Raw genomic sequence first — 15,898 nt, forward strand, 5'->3', positions numbered from 1 at the left:
GTGACACTTGAGGATTCCCAAGGCCAGGAGGTCAGATCCCAAAGTGGCAAGAAGATGAGATGAGGCAAGACTGTATCATTCCCAAGGGCTTTATAACTAGGAAAAACTATCTTGTTAGAAGCCATAAAGAAGCACCTCCTGGTTGCTAATGGTGTGGGAGAATATCTAAGTTCTATTAATAGGCCCAAAAGACAAAACAAAACAAAAACAGAATGCATGTAGTTTGTGTGGTATGGTATCAGATCTATATAAAGGCAAACTGCGTATAGAAAAAAGATGACTGAGTAAAAGTTAACAGTAGTTGCCTTTGGGAAGGGAAATTCTTAGCGACTTTTCTCCCTTGCAGTTTTCTGTTCTTTGTGGTTTTCTACAATGGACCTAATAATTATAGCTATTGTATACTGCGTTCTGACTGCACTGTGCAAAGCACTTTGTGTGCATGATCTCATTTAATTCTTAGAACCTCCCCATTCAGTAGGTGGTTTTATCCTATTAACAGACAGACTCAGAGATTTCATGACTTGTGGAAATGGAACCAAGGGCTTCCTGATGCCAAGAGGCCTTCCTGACTGCTTATTTGAAAGTAGGAAAACAGTCGTTTATCTTAGAAGGGATTAATATGGTCATATTATTTGCAGCCCAGGCCAAATGAGCAATTAATACCTCTTTGGGCTAAGGTATAGTGAGTCTCACTGTCAAAACATTTTGGATACGTGTGCAGCCGCAGATTAACCTGGCTTTGCCTGGACCGTCAGAGTGCTTCCAGTTACTGGCTCGTGCTTTATGGAGTGGTGCTGGAGCTGTCAGTGGTCCACAAGCTGTTCTCACACAATGTTAATGCTTGGGCTGTGCCACATCTGTATTTTTTTTTTAGGCTCAGATTAAGAAATACTGTATTTCCTATTAAAAAAGACATCCAGCCATCACCTCATTAGAATATCATCAAAAACTATTTTGCATCTTCATTAATTTTTCAGTTGTGATTAAGTGGTGATGATTTTTTGATAGTTTGAGAATTTTCACTTTTGCACTTGCTGAAGCAGAGGACAGGGGACTTTTCCCACATCTTCATCTCCGAGCTGGAAAATCGTTGCTCTTCACTCATAAAGGAAGCAGGTGCCACTGACCATCCCCAAATCACATGTAACTCAGAAATCATTTGTGAGTATACAAGCATTATCTCTTTCAACGCTCACAGCCCCCGCCCTCTGAGTTAGATACTACTGTTGTCTGCATTTTACTGAGGGGGAAACCAAGACTTAAAGAAATAAAGTAACTTGTCCAAGTTTGCATAGTAAGTAGTGGAGTTAGGATTTGAATCCGAGCAATCTAACTCCAGAGCGTTAACCATTAACCATTACACTGTGCTAACCATGAAGCCTGGGTTCTTTATTTATTCATGTGATCCTGAAAAATTAATCTGACCTCTCTAAGCCCATTCATTTCCTTATCTGCAAAAAAAGAGATAAAAGGACCTTTGTTTAGGGCTATTTGAAGATTAAATGTTGTAACAATTATAAAATGTGAAGCGTATTACTTGGCCCCTCCTTGGTATTCAGAAAGCCAGTTTCCATTCCTTTTCCTATACTTTTTTGGCCCTGAGAAGTAGACAGTGGGATTTCTACCAAATTGCTTGACTTGGAGAGAGTCGAATTTCTTCTATGATTCTAAAGATCCTTTGAGAAGGAGAAATTGCTGTACAGTTATTTTAAGGCAGACTACAAAAATTTAGAAAGTCTTGAACAGGAGGTAAATGGCTAGGTTCTAAGGCCACTTCTAGAATGCTGTAAATTTTAGTTCCAAGAAAGGTGACTGGCTGATAAATTTCCAGTTATGTGTTTCCATGTAAAAGCAGTTTAAAATCAGTAACACTGCTAAGCTTCCTTGGGCAGAACCTGCCTTCTGCAGCTCCTGTAGGGCATCTGTCTGAGAAGGACACTGCAATTTAGGAGGTAGAAAGTCAGTGGCTAAGTGCCTAATACTCTTTGTGTTGAGTTAAGAGAAATGGGACAAATTTGTACTGGGTTAAAGTAATTAAGCTTCTCAGTTGCTTCCTCTGTTACTGATAGTTTTGCACCAAGGCTCCTTAGGGGCTGAATTTGAAGAAGACAGAGCCTCCTGACTTTAAAAAGTTGTTAATTCTCCTCCTTCTTGCCTGGCAAAACAGAACAAACAAAAATAGACATCTCCATTTGCCAAAAAAACGACCTGAAGAGCTAAGGGAGGGGAGAGAAAGACTATGTGATCTTTCCTCTGGACCTTGGGTCTCAGCGTTGTTGGAGGAAGATGCCTTCTCCCCGCCTCCCAGGTGATGAGAATTGGGCAGCAGAGCCAATAGCAGAGACATATCTCACGGAATCCCAAGCAGATTCTAGGTGGGATGTGACTGTGAAGCTGCTTTACATGGGAGAGAGTCTGCTCCAGGTTTTCTTCCCTTCAGTTGGCCATAGTCTGACACAGAAACAGTAGCCAACATTGCTGATAAGAAAGTAAATGGTGCAGACACTTTGGAAAACAGTTTGGCAGTTCTTAAAAAATTAAACATAGAGTTACCATGTGACCCAGCAATTCTCCTCGGTATATACCCAGGGGAATTTAAAACAGTGTTCACCCACAAATTTATACATAAATATTCTTAAAAATCGTTATTTATAATAGCTAAAAGGTTGAAACAATCCAAGTACGTACTAGCTGATGAATGGAGAAATAAAATGTGATACAGTGGAATCCCTACAATGGAATATAATTTAACCATAGAAAGATACACGCTGCAACATGAATGAACCTTGAAATCGTTATGCTAAGCGAGAGAAGCCATGCACTAAAGGCCACATATTGTATTATTCTATTTATGTGAAATGTCTAGAAGAGGCAAATCCATACAGAGAGAAAGCAAGATATTGGTTGGCAGGGGCTTGGGATTGACTACTAACGGGTACTATGTTTTTCTTTGGTCTGATGGAAATGTTCTGGGATTAGATGGTAGTACTACATTGCAAATATACTAAAAGCCACTGAATTGTATACTTTAAAATGGTTCAAATGGTGTATTTTATGTTCTGTACACTTTATGTCGATTTTTGTTTAATTGGAAAGAAAGAAACACTAGCCAAGTACGTGACAGCTTCTGTAATTTTTGTCCCTATTCCTAATTTAGGACCGACCAGAAAAAGCCAAATATGCACCCCTAACCAATCACATCGGCTACCCTGCTGCCAGTTAACATGCCTGAAGCTTCCTGCCAGCAGCCTTGAATCAGGCACGCCTGAAGCCTCTTCTTTTTTTCACTATAAAGCCTTCCTACTCTTCTGTCTGCCTTTGAGTTTCCACCAAAATGCATGTGATGGTGACTGACTCCCTCACCACATCAAGCTCAGAATAAATAGCCTTTGACTTTCCCATTTGTTTGACCTTTTTAATTTCCACAATACAGATAATATTTTATACATATTTACACGCTCTACATTCCATATTCCTTCTCAAAGGAATTCCACTGCATAATCAGTATTGCAGTAGTACATTGGGTAATAGGCACCCAAGAGTTACCGAAGATGTGGATGAAAGGGAGGTGGAGAAGGAGCTTCTAATCAGTTGAGAGTTGTTCCCTCTTTGCCAGAAGACTCTCCCATTTCTAGTCAACCCTCTGCCCCCAAACAACCATTTCTGATTTGTATCATCCTAAATCTGTTTTCTTTCATTTTTACAAACTCATACAATGTGTTTTCTTTGCTTTACTCAACAAAATGTTTGGGAGATATATTCATGTTGTTTTCTGTACCAGTAGTTCATTCTTTGTTATTGATGAGTGGTAGTTTATTGAATAAATATACTGCAGTTTGTTTATTCATTCTCCTCTTATTGGACATTCAGATTGTTTCCAGTTTGCGGTGATAGAGTAAGCTGGCCGGAAGCATTCTCATACAACTCTTTTTATAGATAAGTGTTTTCATTTATATTTCATTTCATTTATAATTTCAGAATGAAATTCCTAGGTCATATGATAAGTATATGTTTAACTTTATAAGAAACTGCCAAATAGCTCTCCAAAATAGTTGTACTATTCTCTTTAATATTCCCGCCAGTAATGTACTAGAGTTCCAGTTGCCCATATCCTAACCAACATTTGGTGTTGGTTTTAGCCTTTAGTGGGTATAAAATACTACCTTATTATGCTTTTAATCTGCATCTCTTTGGTGACTAATAAGGAGGAGCATCTTTTCATGTGCTTATTGTCTTCTCATTTATCTTTGTTACTCGTTTGTTCAGATCTTTTTGTCCATTTTCAACTGCACTATTTATCTTTTTCTTACTGATTTTTTACTTTTTTAGTATGTTCTGGTTACAAGTTATTTAAAGATAGATAAAATTTTTAATTTTGATGAAGTCAAGTGTATTATTTTTTCTTCTTTTCCAGTGTTTTTTGCATCCTGTCCAAGAAATCTTTGCCAGTCCCCAAGATCGTGAAGATATTTTTCTTCTATAAGCTGTATGGTTCTAGGTTCAGGTCTTTGATTCAGCTCAAATTAATTTTAATTAATTTCCAATTTAATTAATTTTTGTGTGTACAATTAGATAGGAGGCAACCTAGATAAGTATCCAATTTTTCACCTCCATTTATTAAAAAGACTTTCTTTCCTTCATTAACTTGGTCAAAAATCAATTGATGTACACGTGTGGGTCTATTTCTGGACTCTATTTGTCTATATTTACACCATTCCTGTATTTGTCATAATCATTTAACTTTATAATAAGCCTTGAAATGAGATAGTGTGAGCCCTCCAAACAAAAAATACTATTTTTGAAGATTCTGAAATAATCAAGATTCTTTCACTATTCTAGTTCTTTTTAAAAAGATTGTTTTCCTGTTCTAGATCTATTGCATGTCCTTTCAAACTTTAGAATCATCTTGTCGGTTTCTTCAAAAAAAAAAAAAAGCCTAGAATTTTGATAGTGATTGCGCTGAATCTATAGATCAGTTTGAGGGGAATGGGCATCTTAATTATATTGTCTTCCAGTCCATTTATTTAAGTCTTCTCAAGTTTCTCTCAGCAAAGTTGTATAGTTTTTAGTGGGGGTCTTGCAGATCTTTCATTAGGTTTATTCATTAGTATTTGATATCTTTTGATGCTATTGTAAAAGGCATAATTAAAATTTTTTATTTTCAATTATTTGTTGCCAGAATATAGAAATACAGTTTATTTTTATATATTGGCCTTATATCTCATGACCTTGATGAATTAATGTGTTGATTCTATTAGCCTTGGAGGGATGGTTTTTGTTGTTGTTGTTTTTAATTGAAGTATAGTCAGTTTACAATGTTGTTTCAATTTCTGGTGTACAGCATAACAGTTCAGTCGTACATATACATAGATATATTTGTTTTCATATTCTTTTTCATTATAGGTTACTACAAGATATTGACTATACTATAGTTCCCTGTACAATACAGTATAAACTTGTTGCTTATCTGTTTTATATGTATAGTTAGTATCTGCAAGTCCCAAATTCCCAATTTATCCCTTCCCACCCCTTCCCCCTCAGTAACCGTAAGTTTGTTTTCTATGTCTGTGAGTCTGTTTCTGTTTTGTAAATAAGTTCATTCCACTTATAAATGATATCATATGTTATTTTTCTTTCTCTTTCTGGCTTACTTCACTTAGAATGACATTCTCCAGGTTCATCCATGTTGCTATAAGTGGCATTATTTTATTCTTTTTATGGCTAAATAGTATTCCATTGTATAAATATACCACAACTTCTTTATCCAGTCATCTGTTGATGGACATTTAGGTTGTTTCCATGTCTTGGTATTGCAAGTAGTGTTGCTATGAACATTGGGATGAATGTATCTTTTCAAATGAAAGTTCCCTCTGGATATGTGCCCAGGAATAGGATTGCTGGATCATATGGTAAATCTGTTTTTAGTTTTTTTGAGCAGTCTCCATACTGTTTTCCATAATGCAAAATTTTTGTGAATTTTTTTTGTGAATTCCATAGGATTTTTCTGCATACACAGTATTTTCTATGAATAATAGCAACTGCAATCTTTATGCTTTTAATTTATTTTTCTTGCTATATTGCACTAGCTAAGACTTGAGATACAAAACTGAATAGAAGTGATAGAAGCAGACATCCTTCCTTGTTTCCAATATTAGAGGAAAAGGATTTAGTGTTTTACAAAGAAGTATGATATTGGCTGTAGGTTTTCATTGATGGTCTTTATCAGACTGAAACTGCTACATTGTATTCATGGCTTACTGAGGAATTTTATTATGCAGAAGTGTTGAATTTTGTTAACTGTTCTTTTTCTGCATCTCTGTGAGATGATCGATGGTTTTTCTCCTTTATTCTGTTAGTGTGATGAATGACACTTGACTTTTTTCCTAATGTTGAATTAACCTTGCTTTCCTAGGATAAACCCTGTTGGTCATGATGTAGCATGCTTTGGACATATTGCTGGATTCTGTTTACTCTTATTTTATTAGGGATTTCACATCTCTGTTCATGAGGGATATTGGTCTCTAATTTTCTTTTCTTGTAATGTTCTTGTCAGGTTTATTATCATGGTTTTGTTAGCTTTATAAAATAAGTTGAGAAGTATTCTCTTAGCCTCTGTTTTCTGAAAGAATTTGTGAAAAGTTGGTATTATTTCTTCCATAAACATTTGATAGAATTCACTTGTGGAACCACCTGGGCCATCTCTTTGTGATAACATTTTTTATTATAATTTTGTTAATTAGTATGGGCTATTTAGATTTTCAGTTTCTTCTTATGTCAGCTTTGATAAGTTGTGTTTGGATAAATTTGTCCATTTCATCCAAGATGAAATGGCATAAAGCTGTCCACAGTATATCCTTATTACCCTAATAATGCCTGTAGGATTTGTAATAATGCCCCCTTTTTATTCCTGAAAATTATTACTTGTGCTTTCTGCTTTTTTTTTTCTTGATCAGTCTTGCTAGGGGAATTATCAGTTTAATAATCTTAAGGAACCAACATTTGACCTTTTTTGATTGTCTTTTGTTTGTCCATTTACTAATTTATTGATTTCTATTAATATTTCCTTTCACCGACTTACCTAGGGTTTAATTTGATCTTTTGCTAGTTCCTTAAGGTGGAAGCTTAGAGCATTGATTTGTATTTTCTAATATAAACATTTAAAGCTATAAAATTTTCTCTAATGATTTCTTGAGCTTCATCCCACAAATCTTAATGTATCATGTTTTCATTATCATCAGTTAAAATATTTTTTAAATTTCCTTGTGATTACCTGTTTGATTCATAGATCTTTAGAAGTCTGTTGTTTAATTTTAAAATATGTAGGGATTTTTCTGGATATCTTATTGTTACCAAGACCTTTTGATGGAACCACTTATTTCGATCTATTGCTAAATGCTCTTGCATTTGTAAAAAGATAACTAATGAATTTCTCTATTTACCCTCTTATGTTCCCTAAGTATGGGCTTTAAAATTTTTATTTCTTGCCATCTTCTTTCATTAATTTCTTTTTTGGAACTTAAGCTATTGTACAGTAGAGATTATAGTTCTATAACACACTTTATTATGGATTATGGAATAAATGTTCCAAATGTTGGTATTTCAGAAGTTTGTCTCCACATAGCTCTACTCTAGTTTACTTTCATTTTACATAGAAAGGTATAAATAATCATTGTTCCATCTTAATATTAAGCTTGGGGATGAATTTTTCTTTAATTTATGTGAATTTTTTTAATCCAAGCTAAAAATTGTTTTAGCTTTTGAATAGGTATCAGCAAATGATAATCTAATGATTTGACTAGGTCTTTTTAGATAGAATTTTCATTAATTTTGTTTTTTAAGATTAACGTTTTTAAAGTCTGAAGAATTTATATCTTATTATATCCAGCAAGCCCAGAAAACCGTAGCCATACTAGTACCAAAGCCGTATTAAATGCTATTTCATCCTTCTTTGACGAATCAGCCAGTCTGTTGGATCTTACAGTAGCTCGGGGGTCAGCATTATGAAGTCTGTCTACTGTAGATTTGTAGGAGGCAGTTCAGGAAAAGTATGGAATCAAAAAATGTCAGAAATAAGAATGTCCATTGTATGGAGATTTACTGGATTCACTTTTAGATGACTGTCATTTTTTAAATGTAGTAGTTTAACTTCATTTATTAAATGTCATGAATATCAGGCTGAGAATTGTAGCAAAAAGTGATTTCTCAAAGAAACCCACCTTATCACGACCAGAGGTAATGGTTAACAAGTCATTCTTACACATACAGATGTTTGTGTAGTAATGCATCCAGCAAGGCCCAAGAAAACCAGTTCCCCTCCTTTCCATTTCTTCTGTAGCTCTGCCAAACGAACAAAATAAAACAAAACCCTAAAGTGAACAAATCTCTGAATCAGTGAAACAGTTTGCTAGGACACTGTGATAGGATGAATTATAATCTGCCAGGAAATTTCTTCAGTGTGGTTCTTAAAATCGAAATATTTGTAAGAATAGAAAAGCTTTCTGATATAGTTCTCCAGAGACAATTATTTCTTTTCAAAACATTCTGGCACAGATCAGACAGCTTGCTTCTCTAGCTTCATACAAACGTGTCTTCCCTGTCCTCTGAAGGTTGGTGACTGTCTCTGCCCTCTTACCTTCACGTGGAAGGGGCGGCCACGTTTATATGGATGACTTGTTACAGTGGATGACATGGTTACCAGAAAGCTAGGGTTTAAGCCACCCCATTAAGCCTGATCTAATGAAGAATATTCAGGTTGGCACAGAGAGCAGAAGCAAGGGACATTAAGAAGCCCTTTCCCATAATCTGCCATACCGGTATTACCCAGGTGAAGCATGTAAAAAATATTTTGTATAACCATCTGATGGTGTTTTCTGCCCTTTTCCTTTCTTTGGGAGTTTAAACGTCACAGGTTGACTCATAAAATAAAAATGTAAAAAGGCAAGATAAACGTATATGAGGCAATGTATTTAATTAAGATAGCAAAGCCTTACCATACTTCTTTATAGTGGCTTGGCGGAGATTTGGGGTGGAACTCCAACTTGATAACGTTCAGTTAGGCCCAGGCTCAACATTTGGAAGCGACAGTTTGGTAGAGTGGTGGGTGCTCCTGCACGTGGCGGAAACAGTGCCTGTAACGTGCAGTGTGGTCAGGGACTTGGCCCTTCAAGAGCTTTCAAGTAGAGGTGAATTTGACTTAGTTTTTCATGTGGTCCAATTCTAGCCAAATGCTGTGGATGTAAGACAAGGGCAGCAAAAACTCAGGGTCTCCTTCTGATGGCATTGCCCCGGGGAATCTGGTCTTCCTACTCTGGGCTTGGAATTGAGCAGATGAGGTATTTGGGTCCCAGCCTGAGTCTTGGGCTCATTGTAGATCCTGTACACACTGAAACAGCTTGGTCTTGTCATCTGTAGAACTAAGGGTGATCCACGGCCATCCCGTTTCACTGTGCTTCTTGAGGAGAGCAGGACTGTGGGATCCATGTAAGAAGATGGAATGAAGAGCCTATGTTCTTGTTCACAGTCTGGACTGTATCCAGTAAGGCCAAGCTTTAATGTTTATTGGACTTTACTTACCCAGTTTGATATTTTTTTCAGGCTACAACTGAAGTGGAAATTAAGAAGAAAGGCCCTGGATCTCTTTTAGTTTCCATGGACCAGCTAGCTTCCTATGGGCGGAAAGACAGGATCAACAGTATATTGAGCGTGGTTACAAATACACTAGTAGAAGGTATGTGCCCTGAGATGTAAATACGTAGTGTGCATGATAAGTGTAAATATAGTCTTTTGGTCTGAGTTTTGCAAAAATTGTCTCTGAGCTTTAGGAGTAGAGTCTGCTGGTTATAGAAACTGGCATCCCAAGTCTACATGCCGAGAATCCAACAGGGATTTCAAAGCTGCTACCAGCGTTGTACACAGATAGGTAAGAAGTACGAAGGAACAACATCAGAGTAGCTAGAGGATCTCAAGAAGTCTCTGTAATCGTCACTGCGAGGAGCCAGTGGGATGACGTGAGGCGGAGAGGAGCATGGACTGAAGAACCGTGACGGTCTAAGATGATGAAACTCCCCCATGCGCTCCATCACCAAGTACACCTTCCTCTTTTCCTTCTCAGCCACTTACTCACCTTGGGTTTTCCCTTAAGGATGAATGTACTGTGCATTTTGATTGCACCTACTTCTGCCTCTCTTTAGACACCCCCACATATCCATAAACATATTGGATGTGTGGCCAGGTAAGCTGAAACCCCTCTCAGGTCGGCGTCTGTGCCGCAGGGGAAGGGCAGCCTCCCTTGCATCATAGCATGTCTGCAGTGGTGTGGCTGTCAGAACCTGAACTCAGTATCAGGGGGCTCCCCCGTGACACAGCCTGGCAGGCTGAGGAGCAGCTGAGTGCTCCCCACACCACAGTCCCCTAGACAGTTGTCCCTTTCCTGTCCAATTGTGGACTTCTCCGGAGTCCACACACCCAGGCTGACTCAGCAGTAACCAGAGTTCCTGAGATAAGGAGACTCAGACTATTCCAGCATCCTTGGAACAAGTTATTTTTTGAGTCATTTAAGCCCAATACCACTTGTACTGTGCGTGTGTGTGTCTGTGTGTGTGTTGAGCAGGGGCATCTGTAGTGAAAGGAGAATCCCCAGAAATGACCTGAAAACTCCTGCTGGAGGGCTCACATCAGCACACGTGGGCAAGGAGTTAGACTAAACCTAGACTCATGTTGAGAACGTATCAGGTAAAAAGAATATTGAACTAACTGCTTTCAGCTTCTGAACAGCTTCATTTATTCCTGTTTTCTTTAGTTCCCAGCGAGGTCATTGTCTGATAGAACATCTTTAAGCTTTGTAGTTTATAGTTTGAGACAGCAGATGAGTAACTGCAGATCATAAGAGTTCCAAGATAAGAAATACTAGCTTAAGAACCTTGGCTAATTTTATTCTTCCCTTGGAGACCAAGGCAAGGTTTCTCTGAGTATCTACAGAAGTTGAGAAAGAAAAACTAACAACCTCCAACAGGCAGATTTTATTCTTGGTGAAAACATCCGAACAGGAGGACCGTCCATGCAGTGCAAGGTTATTTATTGATTACCTTGGTAGCCCAGCACAGAGTCTGGCAAAAGCAGATGTTCAGAAAATGTGTGTTGAACGGAATTTTGTTGTGCTTGAAATTGAGGGAGGCGTGTTGGGGCTGCGGGGTTCCTTTTGGAGGCCTTAGTGCTTCTGTCCATCCACTGAGCTGGGTGCACACCATTGGATCATTCCTTTGCCTTTTTCTACTCCTGTTTCTTCCTCTTCTTTCGCTTTCTGTCCTGCCGTCCTCATTCTTCACCCTCCACCTACCAACACACACATGAAAAACAGCAGATGCAGATGTAGCTCGGGGGATGGGGTGGGGGGGTGCTGTGGTTGTTTTGTGTTCCTGAGTTGGAAACCACTCCAGTTCTTCCCCCTTCCCTCAGCCCACTGTTCGCATAGCCTGAACCTGTCCTGCCTTTGCCTGCTCCAACAGTCCTCTGATCCCCCTCCTAGTATTTAACTCCCTTTGTTAAAGCTGATGAGGCAGAACTGCTCTCAGTGAAGAACGATGAATGGCTGGAGCTGAATGATGTGAGAGGGAATTAAAGAACATTAAGAAAGATCCAATCCTATTTAACCATCGGTCCCTCTGCATTTAACGATTGCTACAACATGGAAAGCCAATGTCAGTGAATAATTGTTTCTATTTACTGGACCTTCAGTTCGGAAACTCTGACATTATTTTAATCCAAATATTACAATAATTATTATTTAAAGCTAAAGAGGCAGGTTCTTATCTAATGCTTTAGAAACCACAGTGGAGAACTCCAGAATCCTGTAAATAATGAGAAGATCATGCCTGCTCTGCCTCACCTCCATCCTATTACAAACATACTCACCAGGATCCAGTAAACTCAGCAGAATTCACAGTCAGCAGAGCTATAAGCCTTGGGGAGATTTCAGAGGACTGGGCACGGGGGCTTGGCAGAGAGTAATGTGGTCTTACTTCTCCTCAAAGCAGTAAAGCTATGGGAGAGGAGGAGAGAGTTGAAGTAAGAATGAGGAAGCAACGATGGTACTGAGCACCGTCGATTCTCAGGTAAAACAGTTTCACAGTGTCAGTGCAGTTACTTACCCGGCGTCTGCCTTTCCAGGTGCAGCTCTGAGCTTTGGTGGGGTGGTGACTCTTGCTCATCGGCATAGTCCTAATGCTTAGCACACTGTTGAATTGAACTGAGAGAAGCCCCTGCCTCCAGAAACCTCCTGGTCCTCTAAGACCACCATCTTGGAGGAATCCTAAGGTTGAAAACAGTTCCCAGTGCCCCTGAGGTTGGGACCACAGTAACCTCCCTGAAAATGCCCAGGAACCAACTAAGGAAAACCCCGCAGACTTTTGGCCCTCCTACCTCCGTATGTTAACCCGTTCACCCGGACCAGATTCTTAGCCATTCCAAGCATGTGGGGCCGTAACAGCTGGCAAAGTCGTGAGTTAATTTCTAAACCTCCCTATTTGCCTAATTGATCTTTTCTAGCTCCTAAAGTTCCACATTGTCTTAGTTTTTGTGGAACAGAAAAGATTATCCTGAGGATAATAGTTTCCCGTCTTGGTAAATGAGGGTAAGAGACATCTAGTCTCCCTTTTTGGTGCCCCATTGGGTGGGGAAACCCCTTGGCTGTCTGGCAAGGACTTGCGCCTAGTTCATTGTAAAACATTACAATTGTGTCAACCGTTGGAGACGTCAACCTGCTGCTTCAGCCTCCACGTGCTGGTGAACAGCACACATTTGGAGAAAGGAGGAGATTAAAAAAAGGAGCGGAACCAAATTTCCAAATATGTACTATAAGAATTTATGGAAATAAGAGAACCTTTTCATTTTCTTTTTTGGGAAGAAAACTAAATTTACCTTGGGAAGGGAGGGAGTTCTATGAGGAAGAAGCCAAGGCGAATTTTCTTCACAGACTTCCTTTCCCACGCAGACTCCCACGTGGCGCTTACTGTGGCCCTTAAATCTGAAAAACCAAGGCAACCATTTTCTTAGCAACCAGGGAGCCAATCAGAAGCCCAACCAAAGCACCCCATCTAAAATAAAGCCATCACCATGGGCACCATCCAGCTGGTTGGAAAAAGGGGGAGTAGACTGATTTAAAGCAGCGATCTTGTTCTTGGTGGAGTGTTGGGAAACTTTAAAAATTCCCTGAATGATTTGATTTTGTTAGCAGAATTGAGTGGGGCCAGGAAGGTAGGAGATGCAGCTAATCCAACCCCATAGAACCAAGACCTTGCCTTGAAGGATCTTCTTGCTGACAGGCTTTCAAAGTTACACCTCTCAGAGAATATCCTTCCAGATTAAGGTCCTGGAACTTCTGTGATGCCGGCCATTATATTTCACATTTAATTTGAGGAGGGCCTTGTTACCAAGGGCCTCGTGCCTAGATTGCTGTAGCTGAATGGCTTTCTGCCTTTAGTGGCTAATCATCTTTCCTAATCTTTGTAAGGTCTAGTGCAGTGACTTTCGGTCTGGGTTCATCAGAGTCCTAGAATTCTAGGGAAGCTCCTCGGGGAAAGGGAGGATTGGGCTCCAAGCTCCTCCTCTTGCCTCAACTAGAGCAGTTCCTGGTTTGTCTGTTTTGCATGTTGGGGGTCACAGAAGATCTTGTTTGCAAAAAAACAGGTTCTGCTTCTACAAGAGAGACAGACTAAAGAGGCAGGATAAGACAGAAGAGAGAAAAAGGAAAGAAGAAAGAGACTGAGGGAGGGGGAGAGGAAGAAGATAGAGAAGGAAAGGATGAGGCTGGGAAAGGGCGAAAGGGCAAAAGAAGGAGAAAGGAAGAGAGAGGAGAGGAGAGACAAGGAAGAGAAAGGAAGGAGCACAGGGGAGGGAATGTGACTTCCGTTCCTAAGGCATCATGAACTTAAGTATCTTCAAGAACGTAAGAGGGACATTCCACGTGGTGGCTTAGTTGACGATGCTAGTTCTGCTATAAAGATAATAAATAATAATAGCAAGGCCTTCCATGGCACTTGCTGTATGCTAGGATGTTCTGAGGCACTTTATATCTATATTTTAGCTCATTTAATTCTCAAGTGAAATGAAGTAATTTACTCAGGGTTCCACAGTTAGCAATTATCTGAGCTGTTATTTGCACCCACGTATGTCTGGCTTCAGAGTTTGTGCTTTTGACTGCTTCTCCAATAATAATGTAATGATATAATGTATAATAAAATACCTGCCATTTATTGAAGACTTACCTTGTGCCAGACACTGTGCTGTCTGCTGTCAACTACTTAATCCTTCACCAGTGAATGAGGATCATAGGTCTCATTCAGTCCTATAACCTATAAAGTCAATGCCATCTCAGACGAGGCAGCAGAAGCATCGAGGAGTCCTCGCCTGAGATCACACACTTGGGGATGTTGAAGCCAGTTGAACCGGGAACTCCAGTGGCCAAACTCAGCCATTATGCTATGCTTCCCAAACAGATAGACTGAGTTTTGTTTATAACTAGATCATTGTTAACAGGGATGGGACCTGGCATTGACCATGCCTCCTCTCTGCCTTCAAGAGAAAGGAAACTGAGAGAGATTCTCAGGAAAGTCAGCCCTCCTGCTACCTTCATGCTTGTGACAATAGTGGTGATACCAAAACCAACCAAGGCCAACCCCTTTGCTTTCTCCCGCGTCTGAGAGGCCACCTCTGTTCTTTACTCACTGCAGAGCTGGAAGAGTCTCAGAGAAAGTGCCCGCCATGCTGGTATAAGTTTGCCAACACTTTCCTCATCTGGGAGTGCCACCCCTACTGGATAAAACTGAAAGAGATCGTGAACTTGATCGTTATGGACCCTTTCGTGGACTTGGCCATCACCATCTGCATCGTCCTGAACACACTGTTTATGGCAATGGAGCACCATCCTATGACGCCACAGTTTGAACATGTCTTGGCTGTAGGAAATCTGGTAAGATGGAGCACTGTCTCCTGATTTTATGATCTGAACGGGTTTTGCCTGTAGGACATCTCTTTCTGATACTGAAACGTAGAGTTGAGTTGAAAAGAAAGTCATAGTTAATTGGAAGACAAATGCTTCCACATATGCCGCAGCCCCAGCCGCTTCTGCTCACTGTTGTGATCCCATGGCTGTTTCCTCTTTCTGCAGAACTTTGAAGACGTCATTTAGGAGCTATTGGCAGAAAACCAGCCATGGTGACAGAATGGGAGGCATGGTACAGTGGGTTGGTTTCAGCATTCTGAGCCAAGGACTTCTGGATTTTTTTCTCATTCTGTTTCTCACGTTGATTCCTGCATTACTCCAGCAAATCACTTCCCCTTTCACCTTCAGTAACAACCACCACAAAACAGGAGAGCTCCTTTAGTGCATTAAATGTAGCAGTATATTTGCCCACATTGTCCTATCTTAATTATCCATATGGGAACTATCTACTTGAAATTCTAAATTCTAGGCTGATTTCCCCCTCCAGTCCAACTTCTGAGCTATCATCCAGTTTCTACCATTAGTTGATCTGTGCCAAATTTATTTTATTCTTGGCTTAAGTCCTCAATGTAATTTATATTCTTTAGAAGATACGTATGCTGTATAAAAAAAATAGATTTTTTTGGTCTTAGGACTCTTTTATATTCTTAACTAAGGAGCTTGGTTTATGAGAGTTACATCTCTTGATATTTACCATATTTGAAATTAAAACCAAGAAAAATCTTAACTATTTATTTTAAAATCACAATACTATACCAATTACACAACTACATAAATAAGCTATTTTATGAGGAAAAACTATATTTTCTTAGGAAAAAAATGGCATTGTTTTGTCATTTTTGCAAATCTCATGTCTGGTCTAATGGAATATATCTACATTCTCTTACCTGCTTCTGTATT

The 15,898-nt window shown here is 39.3% G+C and overlaps 1 protein-coding gene across 6 annotated transcripts in view; it reads left to right on the plus strand.

The window, feature by feature from the left end:
* Window positions 1-15,898, plus strand: part of SCN8A (sodium voltage-gated channel alpha subunit 8) — a 166,771-nt gene that overhangs the window by 106,233 nt on the left and 44,640 nt on the right. For all 6 annotated transcript variants that reach the window (XM_032492861.1, XM_014565796.2, XM_032492863.1 and 3 more), the window contains 2 exons: window positions 9,595-9,727; window positions 14,727-14,965. In XM_032492861.1, the coding sequence (XP_032348752.1) occupies window positions 9,595-9,727; window positions 14,727-14,965 (372 nt within the window). The remainder of the gene's footprint in view (window positions 1-9,594; window positions 9,728-14,726; window positions 14,966-15,898) is intronic.

Source organism: Camelus ferus, chromosome 12 (genome assembly GCF_009834535.1).
Source record: "Camelus ferus isolate YT-003-E chromosome 12, BCGSAC_Cfer_1.0, whole genome shotgun sequence".
NCBI lineage: Eukaryota > Metazoa > Chordata > Mammalia > Artiodactyla > Camelidae > Camelus > Camelus ferus.